At 48.8% G+C, this 24,713-nt stretch overlaps 1 protein-coding gene across 4 annotated transcripts in view; it reads left to right on the top strand.

Moving 5' to 3' along the window:
- The window catches only part of KSR2 (kinase suppressor of ras 2), a 416,724-nt gene that overhangs the window by 308,122 nt on the left and 83,889 nt on the right, over positions 1-24,713 (top strand). The window contains exons 8-10 of one of the 4 annotated variants that reach the window (XM_047698073.1): positions 12,436-12,503; positions 15,482-15,600; positions 16,245-16,304. In XM_047698073.1, coding sequence (XP_047554029.1) covers positions 12,436-12,503; positions 15,482-15,600; positions 16,245-16,304 — 247 coding nt within the window. Of the gene's footprint in view, positions 1-12,435; positions 12,504-15,475; positions 15,601-16,244; positions 16,305-24,713 lie in introns of all 4 variants that reach the window. The other 3 variants (XM_047698072.1, XM_047698076.1, XM_047698075.1) reach the window with 3 other exon arrangements.

Below are 24,713 nucleotides of genomic sequence, written 5' to 3'. Positions count from 1 at the left end.
CTTCCTCGAGGTCTTTCCACAGGTTTCTGCAGAACCGAGGTCTGGATCCTTGGAAACCTGGCCACTCCTATCTACATTTCTTGCAGGAAAGTGCTCCGTGGTGAATTCGCGTGGCTTGTGTTCTAGGAAACTTGAGTTTGAACCGAGGGTTTTTTGGTTTTTTAACTGCAGGGACTGGGTATGGAAAGGAGGGGACGTCTTCCAAAACTGTCAGTGGAGAAGCATTTGAATTGTCTGTCTCTTGTGTGTGTTTTAGCCCCCTTGCCCCCACTCTGTTTTCAGAGTGTGCTGCGGTTCTGGTTGGGTCAGCATCTCCGGAGACACGGCTGCTTAAAATTGTCCCACCTGAGCCCCTCCCAAGGCTTCCTGGCCCAGATGCTGGAGATAGGGCCTAGAAACCTGCATTTTTAATAAACCTCCCAGAGGGTTCAGATTTGCACTGCAGTGTAAGTGAGGAACAGGGATCTAGAATTAGGGTGGGGGTGAACCAGTAGGTTAATTATTACTCCAGAGGGAGATGCCCAGGCTACACCCAGCTGGGGGTGGGAGATACATGATGCGCATCAGGGGAGGCCGTCCAAGAGGCCTTTGAAGTCTTGAGGGAGGGGTGGGACTTAGCCAAGTGAAGCAGGGGGAAGGGTGTTCTGGGCAAGGACGTGGCATGGGCAAAGCTTGGATCAGGACTTAGAAGGACTTGAGCATATTTTGCACCTGGCAGGGGGCTGGGTCCAGAGAGCGCTAATTCTGCCAGCAGCTGCAGTACCGGGCCCTGCCGCTCTGACTCATGGGCGCTGTTACCTGGGGCCCCAGGCCTGGGTAGTAGGGACTGCTCACTCCCCCTCCAGCCCCATTCCTTAGAAGCTGGAGCTGTCATCTTGCTGGAGGGAGTCGCTTGCCAAGAACAAGGCCTTGGGGAGAACAATGCTGGTGTCAGGGTGGCCTTTCCTTCTGACAGTCAATTGCAAGGCAGAAGCCAGGGGTTCTGACGTTCTCCGAGTCACCTGTTCTCACAGCCTGAGACAGGAGGGGCTTGGGTGTCAGAATGCCTTGTAGATGCTAAGACTCATTTTTCTCGAAGACCATGAAGGAGTACTCACTGCTCTACTTTGAAGACAGGATGATGAAGTCAGTGACCACAGAGCACCGCCTTCCCCTACCCATGTATGTCTGGATGTATATCCAGGGACGTCATTTACCAGTGGCTGTGGACGCCGCTGCTAACAGCTCAAACCTGAGCCCTCCACTGGAGGTTTGCTCTTGGGGAATTGCAGCTGCCTCACCCCGAGGTGCCTGGGGGGGGGGGGTGGGGAGCCTCCCCCTCCCCCACTGGCTCAGAGCCAGGCACTCACTGGGGTAGGTATACAGAAGGCCAGCTAGCTTGCCTCAGAGCAGACACCCTCTGTGGTCCAATTCATGGTCCAGAGCTCCAGATGGATCAAGCTGAGACCAGAGTCACTTGAAACCACATCTTAGCTTAACTTCTCCCCCATTTCCTATTCTGCTCCCCCTACAATGGAATCGGTCTCTCTTGGAGAACTCCTTCCATAGATCGCTCAGGAGAACACCCATCTTAGGACCCGCATCTAGGGAACCCAGTGTTGTTGTTTTACCATTAAACGACAGCAGGATCCACGCCCTGGAGCCAGAGAGAGCTGAGTTTGGGTCCTGGCTCTTCCACTTCCCAGCTGTGTGATTCTGGGGAAGTTTCTAACCCTCTCTGATGTAAAATGAGGCTGAACCATTCGTGTGATGTGAGTGCACCGATCACATTAATGGCTTGGGGATTCCCTCGAATCAGAATCTTTCAATAAATCATTCCGCATTTATTTAGTTGTAGAAACTGATTTTCTGTTAATGCAAAGTGGGAAGAGAAACCTACTCGCTAAATCCCCTCTGTGGGTTGATGCGAGGTTCAAGTTCTGGAAAATTTAGCACCTGCCCTCCTTTTCTGTAGTACTTGTTCCCCATTTGCCTTTTGGGATTTTCCAAACCATCCCACTTCTTGGGGGACATGTTTAAGCATTTACATCAGGGTTTCTCAACCTCAGCACTATTGAAATCCTGTACATTGCAGGATCCTGAGCAGCATGGCTAGCATCCACCCACCAGATACCAGGAGCAACCCCGCAACACACACACACACAGATACACACTCCATCCCCTGTTGTGACAACCAAAAGTGTCCCCAGACTTTACCAGATCTTCCCGGGGGGAGCAAAGTTGCCCTTGGTGGAAAACAGCTGGTTTATGTAACGAATCAGTCACTGCCAACCAGTGGGACTGAGGCACACATCATTCAGTTCTGGAGTGTCAGCGTTAGAATACCATTACTGAAATATTCAACAGTGATTAAACATCTCGGTTTGCCTGGGACTTAGCACTGAAAGTCCCATGTCCCATGCGACCTAAGTGGGTCGGGGCAGAGCTCTGCAAATAAAAACACTTCATGTGCTCCAAACTAGGTCACTGCCTGCTTCTGGAGGGGTGAGACCCATAAGTATTTTTTTGGAAAGGTCAAGAGTGAGCTTGGAAAACTGAGTTAAGAGCACAGGATTTCCGATTTATTCCATTGTTTGCATGCCCTTTCTGTAACTCACTTCTCCTCCTACCTTCAGCAGCCCAGCTGGACATGCTTTCCACTTCTTTTTCTGTAAGCTGTCACTTTACTATCTTCGTTTAAATGAGCCGTGCACACCTTTATCCAGTTTTGCTCCATTACTGGACCTAGTCACTTGGATTTTCTGCTCTTCTCAGTTCCTATCTTGCCCTGTAGCATCTCCTAACCTGTGTTTTTGCCTCAAAACACAATGTTTGATCTGAGAATGTCCTGGCTTTGTACAGTGACTCTGGCCACAGGTGATGAGCTAGCTAGGAGGAAAAAGTAAGCCACGGTTGGTTTGAGCCACTGGCTGCACTAATTTCCCGAACCCTGGAAAAACTGGGAAAGTGATCAGCGCTGATGTCACAGCTGCTGCAAGTCTCCTGAAAGCCTCAGGAATTTTCACGACACACAGGATATTGGCAGGATATAATTATGAGCATGCGTTTCAGAATCACCAGCTTAAAGCCCAGACTTACTTTTCCATTAATAGAAACATTTCTGTGTTTTGCAACGATCATAATGGGAACTCGTGCTCCCTTATATGAGTTTTTAACCTAGTACATGCAAAACTTTGCATCCAGTTACAGTTGTATGGGGAAGGGGGATTATGATTCTACTGGATGCTGAGGTGGGCATTGAATGGGATGAGGACGGTGCCCATGATAACATGTGTTAAGGGCTTACTAAATGCGGGAAATTTTGCTAAACATTTTTATGCATGATCTCATGTAATCCTTGCAACAACTGTGGAAGGTAGGGTCTGTTCACCATCATTTTACAGATGAGGAAACGCTGACCTTCAGGAGTAAAGCCAGAGTCTCCCAGTAGATAGATCTGCTCGTCAAACCACCGGTATCTATGATTTGAGATCCCAGATTCCCTTAACCACTTTGCAAAGGGCCAGTCACACAGTAGGTCAGCCACAAAGGCTAGCCCCGAGGCAGAATGTTCTCAACCTGACCCTGGACCAGAGCTGGTCATCTTTTCCTCCTCCTTTCCCCAGCCGGCTATCATCTCCCCTATTTCTTGAATTGAAAGATGGCCAACTGGTCTTTGTGTTTTGATGAGCACCTCTGGGGCCTGGGAGCCAAGAAGACTCTGGGGTCACTCTCTCCTCTCTTGGCGGAAGTTGCGAGATGAGAAGCGGGACATCTCCAACAGCTAATAAACGCACAGCTGTCCTGCACTCTATCCTCCTATGGAGAGAAGTGCCGGGTTTTCTAATCATTGTTCATTATTTGGCTGACGTTTCCAGTATGATTTATACATTAATACTCCCTCCAACCTTGTTCATTTCTGTTGTGGTTGTTTTCCCTAACCCAGTCTTGGGCCAGAGAGCTCAGCCTCACTGAGTTGTCAGCAGGGACAGGAAGAAGTGTTTTTGATATCCTCCACTGAGAGCATATGGGGGCATTTCTAGAAGCATCAACCCAAATGAGAGACTGCAGGGGAACCAGGATGAGACAAAACTGTTTGGTTGGGGTATTCAACGAAACAAGCCCCATGGGAAAGGGGGCAATGATTTGGTTCAGTGATTTTGCAGGAAGCCTTGAGGAACTCTTAATGCTGTGAGCTGGGAAAAAGAAAACAGAGGGGGGAAGTCAGAGAGATAACGAGTGAGGGCTGCCCTTTAATTTTAGCTATCTGCTGCTAGAGGGGGGCTTTCCAAAATGCTGATCTAGCCTTCACCTCCCTGTTTAAAATCCTTCCTTGGTTCTCTCTTGCTCTCAGGGCAAATCCAGGCTCACGATACTAAATGGCACCATCCCTTGCTCATCTGTCCTTCCAGCCCTCTCACTATCTCCCTCCTCACACCCAGACCTCTAGCTTCATTGAGATGTCTACCCCTGTGGCAGGCCACATGCACATCAATCAACACATCTTTGAACTGCCTTTTTCTGCTCCTGCGTGGATCTCTCTTGCGCACTTCGGCTATATTTGAATATATACATTCGGATATATAATTTGGATATAGCCGAATTTACGCACTTGCACATTTATCCTTCAGGCTCAGCTCAGTTGCCACTTCCTACAGGAAGCCCTCCGGGACTTCTCTCAGGTCCAAAGTGCTACACCCTATCCTCTACCGTCATACCATATCACATAACTAGGATGTGTTGGGCAGCATACCTGCCTGTCTCTCTGACCAGACTTTAAACTGGTTGAGGGTAGGGCTGTGTCCGTGTTGTTCACTCTTTGTATGTCCAGAGCTAGCACATATGTACTTGGTACATGGAAAGTGTTCAGTAAATATTGTTTGTGCCATAGACCTCCAAAGCTACTTCTGGAAGGAAAGTGGTTCTTGCCAACCCAAGGCCCCAAGAGCCAGTTCTCATCCACTCAGAGGCAGCCGAGGAGAGATATTCATGCTTAAGATAGTGAGAGATGGCTTCACAAACCTGGTTGGTGAGCTCCATGCTAAATGTTTGTAAGAGAGATGATTGAAGAAAGAATTCTGGCCCTGTCTTATGACACATGGCCTGGACCTCAAAGAGCACCTGGCACAAAGAGGGAAGACAGTCATGTTTGGGTGCATGAATGAATGAATGATTCTCACTCTGCCCTTTACTGTCTGTATGATCAGGCTGCTTACTGAGCCTCAGTCTTCCTAACTTTGAAATGGACGTGATGGTATCCACCTTTCATGTCACTGTTGTTCAGAGCAAACAGGTTATGTAAGAACACCTGGCCCGAAGTTGGTGTTTCTTTAACGTTCCCTCCATCAGAGGTTGGGGGCTGGGTTTTAAAAACACACCACTGGCCCTCAGGAAGGAAAGGCTATGTCCTGCTCAGATGGATTGCGAAGCAAGCTGGTATGCACTAGAGAAAGGCGGGTTGGGCTGCTTGGAGCCAACTTCTCCTAAATTGGTTACAGTAGCTCAGTGAACCATTTGAAATGGATGGGGACTGTGTTCACAGGCAGGAGTCTAGCTCACCTCTTCAGGGAAGACTAGCATCTTGATCCCAGGGTCACACAGGCTCTGGGGTCACATCTGCCCCATAGGGTTGCTAGGGGACATGACACATCCATTAAGGAAATAACAAAACTGCTCATAAAGGGGACATTTGTCCCCCACAGTTCCCTGGGCGAGGTCCATGCAAGTCTGGTGTGCTTCTAGCTCAAACCCTGTCCTGTCCTCACAACGGGGGTTGGGAGGGAGGGCAGCGAGAAGGGGACACCGACAGGGACACACCTGCATTTCACAAGCGGCAGGGGATACCATTTGTAAAAAAGCAGAATCCTTTCAAGAAGCCTTTTGACAGAGACAATTCAATCCCATACACCAGTGGTGTGTGATGGCTTTCCCTTCTACCCTTCCTTCGTCTGTTCTTCTCTGTCCCTCCCTGTCTGTAGTATTTATTCGGCATTTTTATACACCAGCCACCAGACCAGGCACTGAAAGGGGAACAGGAACGGCAGCTACAAAATGAGGAAGACCCAGATCTTGCCCTCCAGATAAATGCACATATTTAATTTTCAGAGGAAGAGGATGTCTCATTTAGCTAGCAGGTCCTTTGGGGAACGAGATACTCCACATAAGCAACTTTTCTCGATAGCTGAAGCTTATCCTATTAGCTTTGAATGTTTAAAAAACAACAACAACAAAAAAAAAAAACCCAGAGGTGTAAGCCCCTTCAAGGAAAAGTTTTTAAATAAGCCCTTTACAAGTTTCCGGGCTGTAGGAGGTTCCCATGGCATCCTCTGTGTCCACTCCAGTGCGTTTTACCCTGCCTGGAGAAATCTTGACCTATTTGCTGCCTCAGTGGGCCCCATTCAGGCATTTGCTTGTTAGATTCTCATCACAGTTTTGCCGATGAGGAGCCTGGAGCTCGGCAGGGCACATGGAGTTCCCCTGGGTGTGGGAAGGACAGGACTGTGATTTAGGCTCAGGCTGGCCTGCCTCAGAAGCCCAGGCTTCTCCCCACTTCTGGAAACGCATCTGACCTTTGTCTGCTGTCAGGCCTTGTTCAGATCTACCATGCTGATTCACGGAGCTCCTCCCGGCCACGTTTGATGGGGGCTTTATGCTGGGAAGTCCCCCTGCCTTTCCTCTGGGTGGAATGGAGCATCTGGAGAACCACGTTCATGAAGGGCTGTGTGCTGAGGACATACAAGGGACAAGTTGCAGAGAGGACTTGGGGTTGGTGTGAGAGCTTTGGGACGGGCCACGTTGGGTTTTGAACCATTGTAGTATCCTGGCTGGGCTCCTGTCTTTCTAAAGACCTCAGAACAAGGATTTAAGGACAGGTGGTTTATTTGAGACATGATCCAGGCCACACCAGCAGGGGAGGAGGGGAGCGAGACAGGGAAGGCAAGGTAGCCCGTCCTGGGTGCTTCGTAGGGCGGGTAAGGGCTCTGGGCAGCTGAGGCCCAGTCCCATGTCTGCGTACCTCTGACTTGTCTCACCCAAGGGAGAGGAGACTGGGATAGTCCTCAACCAGCTTCCACCCATGGGTGTTTCAGATCTCCAGGCATTGCAGTGAGCGCACAGTTCAGCAAGAGGCAGGGTCTTAGGGGCTCGAGTGAAAAGCTATGCACAAACTCGCAACAGTAACAAAATGACAGTTACCTGCTACTTCAAGCAGTTGCCCTAGGCACCCTGCCCGCCTCATGTGATCAGTCTTCTCTGCAACTACAGATATTGTGTTTCCCTGTAAATACAGGTGCTATGATTGTCCCCATTTTACAGATGAAGAAACTGTCGCTCAGAGTAGGTCAGCCACTTCCCAAGCAGTCATGACCAGGAAGAGGTAGTGCCAGGCTTTGAACCCAGATTCCTTCTCCATACTCTCCTGACCCCATTTCTCTTTTTTCTTGGGGCGGGGGAGTAGAATGCTGGGTTCTGGAAAAATCTAAGCTTCTAGACATCACTCATTTGGGGAAGTAGAATGTGCCCTCCTCCTAGAGTGGTTCTGGGACGCCAGCATGCCCTTGACGAAAACCCACTTTCCCAGCACAGACCGAATTAGAGCCTCGGAGGATAAGCCTGGGGGATGGGAGGCATCAAATTTGGAAGCAGGTGGTCGATCTTAACAGTGTGTGGTCCTAGCTTGCTCTTCTGTGGGCGGTGAAAGGAAAAGTCTCCTTTGAGTGGAATCCTCTGTTTTTCCTGCTGAAAAAAAAAAAACGATTCTTCGTAAGTGGGGCATGGTGTGTCTGCATCGTGTGAGAGCCTCATCTCGATCCCTCCAGGGTCTGTGTGATTTAAGCGCTAGGCTAATCCTGCCAACTCGATTAGCAGGTGCTGGACATGCGGGTGCTAGTTCTTGACGTACCAGCCTCCATGCAAAGGGTTAAGTGTGTTAGCATGAAAGAGTTCTCTGGGCCTTTCTGCATGAGCAGTGTCTGTGGCCCCATCCCCGGGGCTGCCCTTTGAAATGCTGCCTGGAAGGATAGGCATTCTATCTTCCACCCTTTGGCCAGAGATGAAGGAAGGCTTTTCCAGAACTGCAAAAGACAGGCAACAAGGGATCCTGGAGAGGAAAACGCCAGGGGGAGGCAGGAGATGACCGAGGTCCCAGGAGGCTTTGCCTGCCCCATCCTGGTTCGGGTGGGGTCCAGAGGTCACATGAAGCTGCTTGCCCCCGCGTAGAGCGCTGCCCACAAGAGCGAACAAGCTTCTTCACATCTGCACGTCACCCTTCCAGCTGGGCTTCTTAGAGAAGACTCGTAGGCGGGAGAGGCAGAAAGGAAAAATTTCTTTCTGGAAGCTTCCAGGGTGGAATGAAGCTATTTCAAACAGGAATGAGTGCAGATACTTCTTGGTTCCATTCTCATTTGGCATCAGCAGATTCCCCAGCTGGGGGCTTCCCAAGCATCAGTCCAACCTGTCACAGCTGTCACAAGCCTCCCGTGGCCCCCCAGTGCCTGCAGAATCAAATACAGACTCTTTGCCCCGGTTGCCGGGGGCCCTGCCCATGCCCTCCTCCCCTTCCTCTTGTCTTTATGGCTTTGCTGTTCTCTGTACTTCAGCCTGATCAGCCTTTAACCTCTGATCCCTGAACCCGCCAAGCTTGTTCCTGCCCTCACAACTTTAGCTCTGGCTGGAAGCTCTTCCCCTCCCATTCCCATACTCTCCATCCTGTTTCCCTGTATGATTTTTTCCTCCGCCTTACCACACCTGCGATGATCTGATCTTTGTTTACGTGTGGTTAGTCCCTCCCCATAAACATAGCGGCTTCTCCTGTCCTGTCCCAGACCCCAGTTAAGTGTTTTGCAGAATGATGGAGAGGCTAGTTGTACATCCAGCAGAGCTTCCCACTGGGGTGTGGATGCATTACCCATACCCTCCCTGGAGGCTGGGACCTTCCTGTAGGTCAGACAGTCTGTGGGCCTTAGAAAAGAAAGACGGGGGCGCCTGGGGGGCTCATTCAGTTGAGCATCTGCCTTTAGCTCAGATCATGATCCTAGGGTCCTGGGATTCAGACCCTGCACTGGTTCCCTGCTCAGGGCAGAGTCTGCACCTCCCTCTCCCCTCCCCCTGTTCATGCTCTCCTCTCTCTCTCAAATAAATAAATAGAATTTTTTCTTTTAATTTATTTATTTGACAGAGATCATAAGTAGGCAGAGAGGCAGGTGGGGCGGGGGGTGGGAAACAGGCTTCCTGCTGAGCAGAGAGCCCGATGCGGGGCTTGATCCCAGGATGCTGGGATCACAACTTGAGCCGAAGACAGAGGCTTTAACCCACTGAACCACCCAGGCACCACAAAATAAATAAAATCTTAAAAAAAAAAAAAAAAAAAAAAACAGAAAAAGAAATTTGCTGTGAGGTGGGATTTTTATTATCCTTCTGAAGTCAGGTAACTATGGGGGAAGAACAAGGTGACATCTTAGGCTTATCTCAAAGGAGGACCTTTTGATTTTGCTGGTTACCCAAAGCTTCCTGTTCATTCACTGCCACCCCCAAGATGTAAACGAAGAAGAGTGGAGATTTTGGAGGCATCTGCATCTGCTGGTTAGACCTGGGCTTGGGGCCTCTGTCTCTTACTGGCTGTTTGACCGTTGGTAAGTTATCCACATTTGCCGAGCCTCGGTTTTTCACTCCATAAAATGGGGATGACAATAGTTGCTACTATTTAGGATTGTTACAAGGATTATATAAGTTGTGTAAAGCCCCGGGGGGCATTGCTGGTACTTCACAAGCACCATGTAAGTGGAAGTTCTTTTTCTTCTCTAAGTCACAGCGTCTTTGTGACATCCGTGACCGAGAGGACCTCTTAATGTTTTTCAACCAGTAAAACTTAGACTGTCAGATGCCAAGAGCTGTCCGCTTTTCTGACAATTCCAAGTTATGTAAGCCAGCTTGTCCCAATCTAATTCAGTCATTCGCTCACCTCCCTGTCACGATTTTGTCATATATGCGTAGCAGCCTTACTTTTATTTACTTACGCCTTACCGCCTTTTTAACTCAAATAAATGTATTGAGGGGCGCCTGGGTGGCTCAGTGGGTTAAAGCCTCTACCTTCAGCTCAGTTCATGATCTCAGGGTCATGCTCAGCAGGAGTCTGCTTCCTTCTCTGTCCCTGCCTGTCTCTCTGCCTACTTGTGATCTCTGTCTGTCAAATAAATAAATAAAATCTTTAAAAAATGTATTTAAAGATGAAAGTGTATCTTGTCACCATGAGTGGAAAATCAGCATCACTTCCATGAATACGCGGCAACCAGGAAAAAAGAGATGTTCAGATGGAAAATTAATTTATTAAATTTGCTGTCGATAGTGTCGCCTTTTCAAATCTGGGACTGTGGTAGCATGTGGTAGAGAAATGTAAAGACGTGTTAGCACCAGAAACCTTCTCCCAGATGCAGTCAAAGTGAAGGTGACTTGGAGATAGACTAATAATGTACTTTCTGCCCACATATCTCCTTGCTTCCCCTCTGCACTCCCAGGGGCCCCAGGTCTAACTTTTCCATCTCGGAGTGGAATCCGGGGCCCTACCGTGTCCACCACAGACTGAAGACAGGAGGAATCGGGAAACGTGCATCGGCATTCCCAAACGATCAGCGAGACCAGTGGTTCTCACACCTGAGCACGTAGCAGACCCAGGGAGAGGGCTTGTTGAAACAGGGGACTGCATTTCAGCTCTGAGTCTTGGCTTCTATCAGATCGGAGGTCCCTACCCCAGAAGCTGCACTCCTGAAAAGTTCGGAGACCACTGGTGCTCATGTTGCCGGTCTTGGGACTCTGCTTGGAAAACCACTGAGCATGGGGGGAGTCCAAGTGGAGTCTGTGGCTGGACATTCAGATCATTCTGTCAGAGAGAACTATGAGGTCCCCGGAGGGCAAGAAGGTTGAGCTTCTAAAGTTTCCACCTCTCTGCATGGAGTTTGTTACTGGGAAACCTTTAAGCAGGTGGCAGGGTCCTTCTGGCAAGAAAGTCCACTGTCGGCAGTCAGGCTGGCGTGCACAAAAATGGTAAGGGGACCCAAAGGGGTACAGACAGGACACCCATAGCGTCTGCCACGGTGTGTATTGGTATGGAAATTCAGAAGAATTTCTTACCGACATATATACTCTAAAAGGAAAAGACAAAGCAGGTCACAGTTAGTTGGTTTTGGTTTTTGGTTTGGGATTTTTTGTTTTGTTTTGTTTTGTTTTGTTTTTTGTTTTTTGTTTTGTTTTATCCTTTGGGAGCCTGGCAACGCTTTAGGAAAGAACAAGATGACATTCTTTCAAAAGAGGACGTTTTGGCTCTAAATAAACTCTTCTTACCTCTGAAACTGAATACCTCTCATGAATCTCATCTTAAACGGAAGCCTTGGTTAGCTGTCACCTGTTGCTTGAGGCTTGAAGGAAAATGAGAGGCCGCCTCTGGCACCACCGACCCAAGTTTTCTGCCAGGAAATCTCGGTTAATCTGTTTTTCCATCTGTAAAATGGGAATGATAATAATATCCGTTGTGTAAAGTGTTTATAAAGATCCAATGACATAGCATTTGTATCATGCTTAGTACAATGGCTGGCAGACGAGTCTGCAGGTAACAGGGGATGGTTATTAGGATTGGGTGAGGATGATGATAAGGATAAAAAATGCAGACTGTGGATCGCCTGGATGGCTCAGTTGGTTAAGTGTCCAACTCTTGATTTTGGCTCAAGTATGATCTCAGGGTCGTGAGTTCAAGCTCTGTGTCGGGCTCGGAGCTGGGCTTGGAGTCTGCTTAAGATTCTCTCTCTCTCTCTCTATCCTCCTCTGCCCCTCCCTCCATCCCCTCACTCTCGTGCACTCTCACTCTCCCTAAAGTAAAAAAGAAAAAAGTACAGACTGAAAGGCGAAAATATCTTTCAAAGCATAACTAAGTGGACACTGTTGGTGAAAGAGTTGCTACTCAACCTGGACCACCCGAGTCTGACCTGGGAGAATGGAATGACAATAGCCTTTATCCAGAGTTAATTTCCTAGGTGCCAAGGAGATACTTTAGCTGCCCTATCTCATCTCATATTTTTGTATTCACAGCTTCCAGAGCTTTCTGAACCACCAGGGCATCCTGTTCATCTATCCATCCCTCCTCCCACCCAGCCTCCCACCCACCCATCCCTCCACTCATCCATTCCTCTATCCACCCATCTTTCCATCCATCTATGCATTCATCCATCCACCTACCCATCATCCATCTGTCTGCCCATCATCCATCCACCCAACCATCCATCCATCCATCCATCCACCCATCCACCCACCCACCCAACCATCCATCCATCCATCCATCCAACCAACCATCCATCCATCTACCCATCCACCCATCCACCCATCCATCTATCCAACCATCCATCCATCCATCCATCCACCCATCCATCCATCCACTACCTGTCTCTCCATCCTTGTCTCTTTCTCTCTCAGGTTAAAGTGCCACAACAAATGCACCAAAGAAGCCCCTCCCTGTCATCTCCTGATCATCCACCGAGGAGGTAAGTATTTAACACTTCCTATCCTAGGGGTAGGCTGGGGTGGGGGCTCTTGCAGACCCTCGGAGATAGCTGTCCCATCCAGGCCATTTCTGGGTACCTCTTAATCCCCTGATACTTACCTAATTTTTTGCCCTCTGACACTCTTCTTCCTGACATCTGTCTCCTTCATCCATCTCTGGTGCCTGTTCTTCATCTTCCTTGCCCCTCTGATGGTCTTTCTGTTACTTTAGCCCTCAGATTAATCTCCCCCTTCCTAAGTCTTTTTCTCTCATTCCTGTCTGCTCTCCTAATTTCCACTATCCTCTCGTTCCCCCAATCTCATTGCTTTTCCTTCAAATGTAGAAAAAGAGTGCTGGCTGAGTGTTCCTCAATCACTTGGCCCTGCAGAGGTGGCCATGGGGAGGGGTCGGGCTTGGGTCTCTGGATTTGGGCCATCTGTGTTCTGTCCCCTGGGGCCCTGGGAGTGTCTGGGCCAAACTGTCCACATAGGGAGGTAATAGCTACCCTTAGGAGAGCCACTGCCAGCCTTTACCCTGGGGTGGGGAGGAGCAAGACCAATTGAGTGCAAAGGAAAGACTGGACGGAAGGACTTTGCCCTGCCTCCCAAGGACTCAGTGGGAAGCATCTCCTCAGGAAACCTGGCAGTCCCACCTTGACAATAGTTCCCCTGACTCTTGTCTCATGGGGTAGTTATCTCTCACTGTCATTATCTACATTGCAATTCATTCACCGGGGGACCCTCTAGGCCTGTGCTCTTCAATACAGCAGCTGCTAGCCACATATGACTGTTTAAATTTAGATTAAATGAAATAAAAGTAAAAATCCAATGACTCTGCCACACCAGCCACATTTCAAGGTCTCAGTGGCCACCGGTGGCTACCATACTGGCCAGTGCAGATAACCAACACTCTCCTCGTGGCCGAGAGTTCTCTTGGGTATCACTGGTCCCGACCTTTGCTATTCAAAGTGCAGTCTGTGGATTGATAACCTTGAAATCCCTGGGGAGCGGTGTGGTTCCACACGCATGGTTTCTGGCCCCACCGGAGACCTACTGAAGAGGAACCTCCCTCTTTCACCACATCTTCGGGCAGCTCTCTGCCGCCTTAAAGTTAAGAAGCAAGGCCCTAGAATAGACGTCGCCAACACAGGGGCCAGCAGGGCCAAGCAAGGATCGGAAAAGAGAGAAGGTGGCCATGTGAAGCCATGCAGAGTGGAGAGGACACCCAGGGGCCGTCTAGAGAGGACAGCCGCTCCAGCAGCAATGGAGGCAACGTGGACCTGCTCTGCATTTTTTCGCAGTTCCACCTGGGAAAAACCCAAATAGTTGTATGAAGATGCTCACAACTTATTAACCATCTAAAAATTCTCACTGGCCAGTTCCCCGTCACCCTCCTTCTAATAGGCTGGATGAAGCCATGGAGCCAACATTGCGTATACCACCTGCTGATCTGGGACAGAGTCCCTTCTGGTCCCCGCTGTGTCCCTTGCGGCTCCCCTGGCCTTAGTCAGTGTAGGCTCTGGGGAATCCACGCTGTTTCAGAGTGAACCCAAGGGAAAGGTAAAGATGGAAGCAGAGTGCCGCCCAAAGTCCTGGGATGGATTCCGAAGCCCACGGGCTGTTGGTTGTCCGTGATCTTTGCGTTGCTTACCTCCACGAGGAGGGGAATTGCAAGTAAAGGAAAAATCTTCAGCCCTTTGCCCCTTCCCACCCACACCCTAATCAAGAACCATCTGTTCCTTGCACAACTGCATACACTCAACAAGGCTATTTTTAAACGTAAATTCTCAACAGCTCTCGAGCCCTAGTCTTGGGTCAGCGTCACTGGAGAAATTCCTCTTCATCGTGGACTCTGCTGGAGCCCAGCTCCCATGTGCAGATCAGAACCAACCTGCTGCATGGCGACTGGCTTTCAGAGGCTGACATCTGAGGAAGGCTCCCTCCCCCACCCGCCTTCATGGCCGTGCCCCCTTCACTCCAAGGCAGCAGGTGCCTGTACATGCGAGAGCCATGGATCTTTCCAGAAGTCGCCCAGGTTCTTGCTTCCTCCTCACCACATGCCCCCCCACCCCTCTTGATTGGAAGTTTAAAATATAGTTGGTTTCCATGGAGATGGCAGTTCAGGCTAAGCAGAGAAATTAAATCCCCGGGTCAGTGCAAAGCTTTAAACTTTTCCACCAATGCCCCACACCCCGTGCAATAAAAACAGCGAACAAGTAACACTGCCAGGCATCAAATTTGAATTTGAGCTGCTCAATTAGCCCCTCCCCGAGGCCCCATAAGAAGTCGGAATAACAGAGAGGTAACTCGAGGAGGAGCTTGGATAGTGTGGTTTGGATCAGGAAGCATTTATTGAGCACCAGCTGTGAGCCCTGCTTCTTGTGTGGCTGGGAGGTCCTAACATACTAAACCTTCCTTTCCGGGATCCTGGTGGCCTGGTTTACGACAAGTGTGTTACGACAAATGTGTTACGACAAATGTGTTTACGGCAGAAGTGTTTTGACATGCACCCGACTGCTCAGGCCTGAGGAAACCCACAAGTAGCAAAGGACGATTCCAACACAAAAGTTAGATGGGGACAGGGACAGGTGACCATTATGAGCTTGTCTGTTGATTGCAGACCCTAAGGAATCAGGAACCGCTTGTATTTCAAAGGAGGGTCAAGTCTGAAATGAACTCCAGTGTCAGACCATTACAGTGTTGAAAACAACCTGATAGATTCAGTTTTATTATTAAAATTTCTAATGGACAAGTCATTTATCGACAATATAAAGATTTTAGAAACCGGAGAACACCTGATCTTACTACCATGACAGGATAATTACCATTTTTGGAGAATTCCCTCTTGTTCCTGGGGGGGGGGGGGGAGTGGGGGCGGGCCTTCAGGGTGGGGTCCGAGCTATGCTCTCCTGGCCAAACCTTTTAAAACCAAAGTGGTACTTAAACTCCCAACTTGCTGTTTTTACCCCTACGGATCCAGCAAGGTTAGTCCGAACAGAGTCCGTCCCGTGTGACATCAACAACCCTCTACGAAAGCCACCCCGGTATTCGGACCTGCACATCAGCCAGACGCTCCCCAAAACCAACAAAATCAGCAAGGTGAGGCTGGGGTCCTGCCCTGCAGGGACATGCTGGGGCCGGCAGCTGCCAGGAGGGGCAGGGGGTGGGGGCAGGGCGGGGGCAGGGCTTACACAGATGGCTCTGGGAACCCGCACCTCCCAACCCACCTGGGTTCTCCTCCTTCCTTGCTGTTTGTGCAAGTAAAGTTTGGGGGCCATCCAGTCATCAGTGGAGATTCAGCGCGCCGGAAATCTGTCTGGTTTTGAAAGAGGGCACACCGAAGTGAAAATGAATGAGTCTGTCGAGGAGGGGGCAGTAGGGAGAACAGGAGAGCCTGAGCAGGTTCCTGAGTGGTCCAGACCTGCCCTCTTCGCTCTGTGAGATGTTCAACCATCTGCCAGGATTAACTTCACAGATGGTTCTGGGCTGACACAGCTGTTGAATCAGACCACCAAGAGATTGGGGGTGGGGGGTCTATTTCTGAGCTCCTGTTGGAGACTTGGTGGATGGATAAGTGGGGGGCCCAAAGCTCTGAGCCTCGGCCAGTTTGGTTGGCTTCCGGCTGCTCCTCACAGGGTAGTCAGCAATGAGCCTCTCTGTGCATCTTTCTCTCCACCGTGGCATGGAAATTTCCGGTGTGATTTCCACATCCTGTGTTTGGTCTGTTGGTCGGACTGCATCAGAGCTGTCCCAGGGAGACCTGCAGCCTTACGGTAGGAAGCAAAGGCTGCACATGCCAACAGGTGAGTTTTCAAGCTCCCCAATGCTTTTGTGCATTGTGTGGGAGGTGCATAAAGTATAAATCAACCCAAGCATGTGGGAAGTCACCACCTGTGTTCAGAACCCAGAGGAACATCGAGATGGCTGAGTGATCTCTCCCTGGCAAGGCTCAGCCTGGCTTCTCTGCCTCCGCTGGAGAAAGCGTCCGCCCCTCCTCCTCCCACCCTCCACGCTGCAGCCAGAGTAATTCCTAATGAATGTAATTTGAATCCTGTCCTCCTCTGCTTAAAGACCATACAGTGGCTTTCTACTGTATATAGAAGACAAATCAAGCTCCTTACGGCAGCCTGCAAGGCCATGAGTAATTTGGCCCCTTGCTCTATCACTGACCTCCCTTTGCATGCCTCCCCACCAGAGCCCATATGTTCTCTCTCGAGCGCGCTATCACCCACCGTTTTTACTACTAACTCTCAGTCATTCACCATCTGGTTCCTTGTGACATCATCTGAATGGTTGAGTGCTTAGCCTCTGAAGTCAGGCAAACCTTGCAGTCAACCTTGGCTTCTCCCCACGTACTAGCTGTGAGACTCTGGGGAAACCATTCATTTTTCTCGGCCTCAGTTTTCCCACATGTGAAATGGGTGTATTCCGGTTATCTACTGCTATACAACAAAGCTCCTCAAACTTACTGGTGTACCAAAGCCTTTTAATGATGCTTGTGGAGTCTGAGGGCCAGGAATTAGGACAGGGTACAGTGGGGATGGCTGGGCTCTGCTTCATGATGTTCAAGGATTCACCTGGGAAAACCCAAACAGCTGGGGACTGGAATCTTCTAGAACAGAGATTGGCAAACTATGGCTTACAGGCCAAACCAGCCCAGCACCTGCACCCGTTTTTGTGACTAGAGTTATCTTGGAATGAGCCATGCCCATATTGTCTATGGCCGCTTTCACGCTACAAGCTGGAATTGAGTGGTTCCAGCAGAGACCACGTGACTTACAAAGCCTAAAATATTTACCATTCGGCCATTTCAGGGAAAAGTTTGCCAACCCCAGGTCTAGAGCCAGCTTCGGGAGTTTGGAATGGGATGCATCAGAGGCAGGGTTCAGCAGAGACTCAGTGGGAGCATCTATATGGAGACTTGCCTTATGGTTTGAACTTCCTCACAGTTTATCGGCTGCAGGGTAGTGGGTCTCCTCCATGGCAGGTGAGGGCCCAAAGAACAAGTGTTTTAGCCAACTGGGGCTTTTATAACCTAGCATTATAACAGCCAGCGCACTATCTTGATTTGTCCTTAGCCAAGAGGTGGTATATACATGTATACACCATACTGATGGGGGCTGTCACGCTCCCACTCAGATTCAAGGGGAAGAGGCATAAATCCCACCTATCGATGGGAGGAGTCCAAGGAATTTGAGGCCATGTGTTAAAGTGTCCATGATGGGGTGCCTGGGTGGCTCCGTCGTTTAAGCATCTGCCTTCAGCTCAGGTCATGATCTCAGGGTCCTGGGTTGGAGCCCCACGTCGGGCTTCCTGCTCAGGGGGGAGCGTGCTTCTCTCTCTCTCTCCCTCTCCCTCTGCCCTTCCCCCTGCTCATACTCACTCACTCTCTCTCAAATAAATAAATAAAATCTTTAAAAAATAAAAAAGTGTCCATGGTGGGTAGGAGGAGCCCTGACCTCAGAGAGTTGTTTTGGGGATGAAACGAGAAATCAACATAAAGACATTTAGTAAGGTTCCTGGCACGTGGTAAGTGCCCAGGAAATTCTAGATAACATTATCAGATTCAGGCTTGGGCTTCTAATCCAAATGTCAGGTGGGGTCTGCTTCTTCTTTGTTATTTGCAAAGGATACATACAGGTCTCTAGAAGGGATCCCCACTCCAGGGTTGCTCTGGGGACTCGCATTGCTCAGCTCCTGAGAAGTGACTGTGCGTGTCTGTAACCCGTCCTTTTCTTCGTCACATCTTAGGGGGCAGGCTGCTCAGAGCCATCTCGAGACCTTCCCCTCTAGCTTTGCAGGCACCATGAGCCTCTCGATCAGATGGGACAGAAACGCAGGTCAGATAGATCAGTGACTACGACATTGTTCTGCTTGTCTGCCAGCAGGAGAATTTGATAAGAGAAATAAATTAACCTCTATTTAGAAAGCAGCTTCGACTTGAAGGTGGGCAGGATCTATCGCAGAGCTGGGTTATTTTTTCCTCTCTTTCTCTTCTCACTGGCTTCACACAGATTCTTTTTGTCAGGCAATGATGTGGTTAGTGCAACAGATATCTGAGCCAATTTGGTCTGAAGACTTCCTTTTCATTGCTCTGTCTCCTCTCCTGTCTGGCTCAGTCAATCCAGGTTCACAAAAAGCCTAGCTTTTTCTTGCAGCAGAATACTTAGAGTGTGCATTTTGGAGTCAGAAGGGCTGGGCTTGGAACTTTGTTTCTTCATTGACTAAGTGGTCATAGCAAGCTCTCTCTGCCTTGGTTCCCACCTCCAATCCCCAGTCCCTATAAAAGAGGCAGGATGGGGGCGCCTGGGTGGCTCAGTGGGTTAAAGCCTCTGCCTTCAGCTCAGGTCATGATCTCAGGGTCCTGGAATTGAGCCCCGCATCAGGCTCTCTGCTCAGCGGGGAGCCTGCTTCCCCGCCCCCCGCCTCTCTCTCTGTCTGCCTCTCTGTCTACTTGTAATCTCTGTCTGTCAAATAAATAAATAAAATCTTTTTTTCTAAAAAAAGAGGCAGGATGATAGCAGGTGTGATTGGGATCGTGGAAATGATTAGATGCAATGGTATGCGTAAATTACTTAGTCCAACACTGGCTACTCAGGGCCTGGAATGGCTTGATGATGAAGAGGAGAGGGCAGAAGGAGGAGGAAGAAGAAGAAGGGAAGAGGGAGGAAGAGAGGAAGAGGAGCAGGAGATGGCGGAGGAGCCAGAAGAGGAGAGGGAGAAACAGCAGCCTCTGCCAACTCCTTGGGGAAGCAGTCTACAGCACTCACGCTTCCACATCAAGGCATCCAAACCCCATCTGCAGTGGTGTCCAAGGCTGCAGGTCTGCCTGCTGCCATGATGCTATTTGGAGCAGCTGCACGCCGGCTTGCCCTTTTCAGCTGGTCTTGTGCTCAGGCCAGCTCCTTGGACCTACAGGAAGACCATGAATCATTGTTCTGTTCTCCCATCACGACCTTGACTCAGATACTCTTTGCGATCTGCTCCAGTCTGTTACTGTTGACTGGTTTCCTCATCCTCCACCTTCCTTTCTCTGTGTCTTTGCTTCAGCTGCCATATAGTTCCTACTTCTCATAACCTTGGCTTATTTGTTTTCTGGCCTGTTGTGGCTCTTCTGTTGTCTTTGAAACTCATCTCCTCTCTGCCTGTTCTCCTAATGCTGTTTGCCATTCTTCCTGTCGGCCAGCTCATCTTTTCATTCCATATTATAGTCATGGGCTGGCTGCCATCTTGTTCTGACCTGTGGTCCTGCACTGGCGGTGGGCTCTGAAGGTCACAAGACAAGTATGGCTGTTTAGGACTGTCTATTCGGCACCATCTATTGGGTTGGAGGGTAGGGACAGTTTTCTTAGGAAAAGTCCATGAGAGAGGCAGTTACCATCACCACCATGTCCAGACCAGTGCACAACTGGGCAAAATGGGAACCTGGGAGATGAGCATGCTTCGGTTTGATTCCTGAGTCAACTGTGAATTTCTTGTGACTTGGCACGATATTGTGTTTCTGCTGCTGGGGTGGAGGTTAGGACCTGGGCCACCAACTCTCTGTATGACTCCAGCAAGTCTCTCCTGCTCTCCGAGTCTTAGTGTCCCCATTTACAGAATAAGGGGTTAGACTGGGAGGTCTCTGAAGGATGTTTCTGCATCTTAACTGTGCTCAGAAAGAGGAATTATGCCACTAGCCCTTCCCAGAATGATCTGGTAGAGTTTGGAATGCAACCTCTAATTGCTGGTCCCATCGGGCCATAGATCTGGGTCTGACCAGAAGAAGGAATTTCCCCTCCTATTGTAGCAATTTGGCCAAAGAATGTGGGCACCATATGCAGTGCTTTCTTGGGATGATTTTTTGTATTCACAACAGTCCTGAGCTACAAAGATGAGGAAGACCTAATTCTACCCTCAAGGAGGTAGAGATAATTCCTTTCTCTATGAACACAATTCCTTCTCCCCTCCCTTTATCTCGCCTTCCAGTTCTTCTTCTTTCCCATTAACTCACTCATTCATATAACACTTATTGCTATCTCTTATGTTTTTATTCCTGTGCTAAGTTCTGCAGATTCAAAGATGGATAAGACACAGTCTAGTAAAATGAGATAGATCTTTTTCCTCCATCCCTCTCTCCTTCTCTTCATCCCTCTGACCCTCCTCTTTTCATTTGTTTCTTGTTTTCCTTCATTTTGGCTTCATCATTTCCTTCATTGGTGGTCCTTCCATCTAGTGGAAGGACCACAGTGTGCCTGGTGTGTTTCTAAGTGCTGAGAATAGGGAGCTCCTAGCCTAGAGGATGAGACAAACAAGTAGGCTGAGAAGTGACTGGGTAGAAGCAAGAGCTGAAGCCGAGGGAGTAATGCAGAGCTAACACTAGGAGTGAATGATAGGCTTTACCTGGTAGAGCAGGGGTCGGGGGAACTTCTCAGTGGATGGAAGAGGTGAGCTCTGTCTTGTAGGCAGACTAGGGCTAGACAGATATTCCAAGTAGAAATAACAGCATGTCCCAAGCCTTGAAGATGTGAAGTGGCCTGGTTTGTGTTGGGGACTGTGAGCTCCTCACTTAGCAATAATGCAGTACCCCTTCCTGATGAGATAATGTCAGTGGTGGCCTGGTGGAGTCAGGACTTCTCCCAGCACCCATCATTAATGAGGCTATTCCCCCTGTCTTTGGTGTCAGTGGATTACATGGGGAGTGGTGATGAGGCACTCCTACTTCTCCCAAAAAGAGTGTATCGGTGGAGGCCTATGAAGGAGCTGGAATTCCCACTCCCATCCAGTAACAGGAGGAACCCTGCTGCTCTCAGGTGGCAACAGAGGCAGAGAGTCTAGGTATCTGCCCTACTCAGCAGTAACAACACAGCACACGCCCTCTTCCCTGCTAGGGCAGTGTCACAGGAAGCCAGCTGAAGCTAAACGTTTCAGTAAGACCCAGAGTCTCACAATGTAATACCCAGGTGTCCAGGCGTCAATGAAAAATCACTTGTCACACCAAGAGCCAGAAAGATCACAAACTGAATGAAAAAAGACGGTCTATAGATGAGACAAGTGAGATTTTGGAATTACCTGACAAAGATTGTTAGAGCAATCAAAAATGTTTCAATAAGTGATTATGAACAATCTTGAAACAAATGAAAAAAAAATAGGAAATTGCTGCAAAGAAGTAGAAAGTCTCAGCAAATAAGTAGAAGTTATAAAGCAGGACCTATGAAAAATTTAGAACATACAACTAGGAAATTTATTCATTAACATTAAAAACTCAGTGGAGAGACTCAGTGACAGAATGGAGGGGCAGAGGAAAAAATACGTGAGCTTGAAGATAGAGCAGTAGAAATTAGACAGTGGATTAAAAAAAAAAATGAGTAGAGCCTCAGGGACCCTTTGGACAACAATAAAAGGTATAACATTGGTGTCGTCAGAGTCCTGGAAGGAGAAGAGGAAGAGGTCAGGGCTGAAAAGTTCTCCAAGAAATAATGGGCATAAACTTCTCAAAATGGGCAAAAAACACAAGCGCTTGTTCCTACTTTTCTAATTCAGAAACTAATACACATACTATGTTCATGGATTGGAAGACGCAACATAGTTAAGATATCAGTTCTCCTTAAAATCGATACCCGATTCCTATCAAGATCCAAGCAAGATTTTTTTTAATAGATAAAGACAAGATTATTCTAAAAGTTATATGAAAAAGCAAAGGAACTTGAATAGCTAAAAAACAATTTTGGAAAAGAATGAAGTGGGAGGTATCTGTTTGCCTGATTTCAAGGCTTATTATATAGTTAACAATAATCAAGACCAAAGAGGATATACAGATGGCAAGTGAACACACGAAAAGATGTTCAATATCATTAGACATTAGGAAAATGCAAATTAAAACCACAGTGAAATATCATGACATTCCTATCAGAATGGCTAAAGTAAAACATAGTGAAAACACCAAACACTGGCTGGGAGGCAGAGAAAAATCACTCATACATTGTTAATATAAAATGGTGTAGCTGCTCCAAAGAACAGTATTTGCTTTTTCTTTAAAAATTAAACATGCAATTATCATGCTGTCCAGAAGTTGCACTCCTGGGTATTTATCCCAGAGAAATAAACACTGTTGTGCGTACAAAAGCTGTGCATGAATGTTAACAGCAGCTTTATCCACAGTAGCCACGGAGGGGAAACAATATAGCTGTCCTTCAGTGACTGAACGGTCAAACACACTGGGATACATCCATGTCATGGAACACTGCTCAGAGATTAAAAGGAACAAACTATCGATACACTCAACAGCTTGGAGAAATCTCCAGAGAATTCTTCTGGGTGGAAAAAAGAAAAAGCCAATCCAGAAAGTTTGCATACTGTATGATTCCGCCTATATAGCGTTCCTGAAATGACAAAATAATAGAAATGGAGACCAGATGAGTGGTGTCTTAAGGTTCGAGATGGGAGGGAAAGAAAGGGAGGTGGGAGTAGCCATGAAAGGGCGATGTGAGGGATCCCCATGGTGGTGGAAATGTTCTGTTTCTTGGCTGTATCCATGCAATGTCTGCATTGGGATACTATGCTGTAATTTTGCAAGATGGAATTATCAAAGAAAACCGGGTAAGGATGCGCGAGATTTCTGCTACTCCTTAAAACCGCCTGTGAATCTACAGGTATCCCAGATAAGAAGTTTCAAGGCAAATTGTGTCACCAACATAATTGCTCCCATTTACTGACAGCCAAGGGCCTCGGCTCAATACCAGGGGCGTAGGTGTATGGGTAAGCACATCTAAACATAGTAGACCCAGCCGGTGGGGGTTCTTAGCCCATGTAAGGAATGAGGAGAGGCTGGATCTCACAAAAGTGAGCTTACTTGAAGGCAGCGGGAGTGAGTGTTCTGGGAGGGTGACATGCACAGCACAGCCATCCGTTGGGCAGCCAGACAGAGAGTGCCCGCTACCCCTTCCCCCCCGCCCTCCCCCCCATGCTGGTTGGTGTTTATTAAGCTGACTCTGGAGTTTGGCAGGTAAACGTACCCATTGTCAAATAACCAGCTTGCACAAAACCATCCTCAGGCACCGTAGCCCATCGGAGTGATGGACCTCAGTAATGCAGGGACTAGGTGACTGGCGTCCTGTGAGGGGACAGGCAGTGTGCCCCGGAGAACACTTAGTTCCTCTGGCTTTGAGAGGCAGGAATCACTTTTACGGGACATTGAGGTTTGCTGGTACTCTCATTTTACAGTGGGCAGAACTGAGGACCAGAGAGGTTAAGCATTTGGTGGCAGATGCAGGGGGGAGGGGTCGCTGTGGGAACTGTGAGTCTGGGTTTGCCTGACTCAGCGGCATTTGCTGGGCTCAGTCTCCTGTGGTTGCCATAACAACTGACCACAAACTGGGGAGCTAGAACAACAAATATTTTTTCTCTCCCAGTTCTGGGGACCAGGAGTCTGAAATCAAGGTGTTAGTAGGGATGGTTCCTTTTGGAGGCTCTGAGCGAAAATCCATTCCATGCCTCTCTCCTAACCTCTGGTGGCTCTGGCCATCCTAGTCGTGGCTTGGCTTAGAGACGTGGCAGTGTGATCTCTACGTCTGTCTTCATGTGGCCTTTCCCTCTGTGCATGTCTCTCCTTTTCCGTTTCTTATAGGGACACTTGACATTGGATTTAGGGTGCACCTTAATCCAGAATGATCTCTTCTTGAGATCTTTAATTACATCCGCAAAGACCTTTTTCCAAAGAAGGTCACATTCTGAGTTTCCCAAGGGGCAGGGCTTTTGGGGGACACTGCTCCCGATCGCCACCCACCCCCCCAGCCAGGGACCATTCTGAGGTTGCACACTTCGATTATGTCCTCATGTTCACTTAGAGCCAGCTCGGGCTCCAGGAGAGGCAGTGGCGCCTCCAACTGAGATGTGAGGGAAGAAGCTGAAGGCTCGCTCTCGTGCCCTCTCTGGAGCTGTCAGGCTGTTGATTCTTTAATAAACACTCAGGAGGAGAGGTGTTAGGATGGGAAGAGCACTCTGGGCACCTCGGCGTGGGGCTTTCCCAAATCGAAAGGCACAGAGAGCATGGCTGTCACCTACGTGCCTTTCATTACATGGTAACCTTTCGCTCTGGAGTCCAGGCGGCAGGGGGGAAATTGATGCCAGGAACTGTTCCTTCCACAGCTGGATGCAAACTGGCTGGTGGGTGGGGATGATGAAGCTGGTGGGACGTGGGAAGGGTCTGGTGGGTAAGGGAAGCGGCTAAGGAT

The sequence above is a fragment of the Lutra lutra genome, chromosome 12 (genome assembly GCF_902655055.1).
Source record: "Lutra lutra chromosome 12, mLutLut1.2, whole genome shotgun sequence".
In the NCBI taxonomy this organism is placed as follows: domain Eukaryota; kingdom Metazoa; phylum Chordata; class Mammalia; order Carnivora; family Mustelidae; genus Lutra; species Lutra lutra.
The sequence above is the reverse complement of the archived record's forward strand: the minus strand, read 5'-3'. Positions and strand labels throughout refer to the sequence as shown.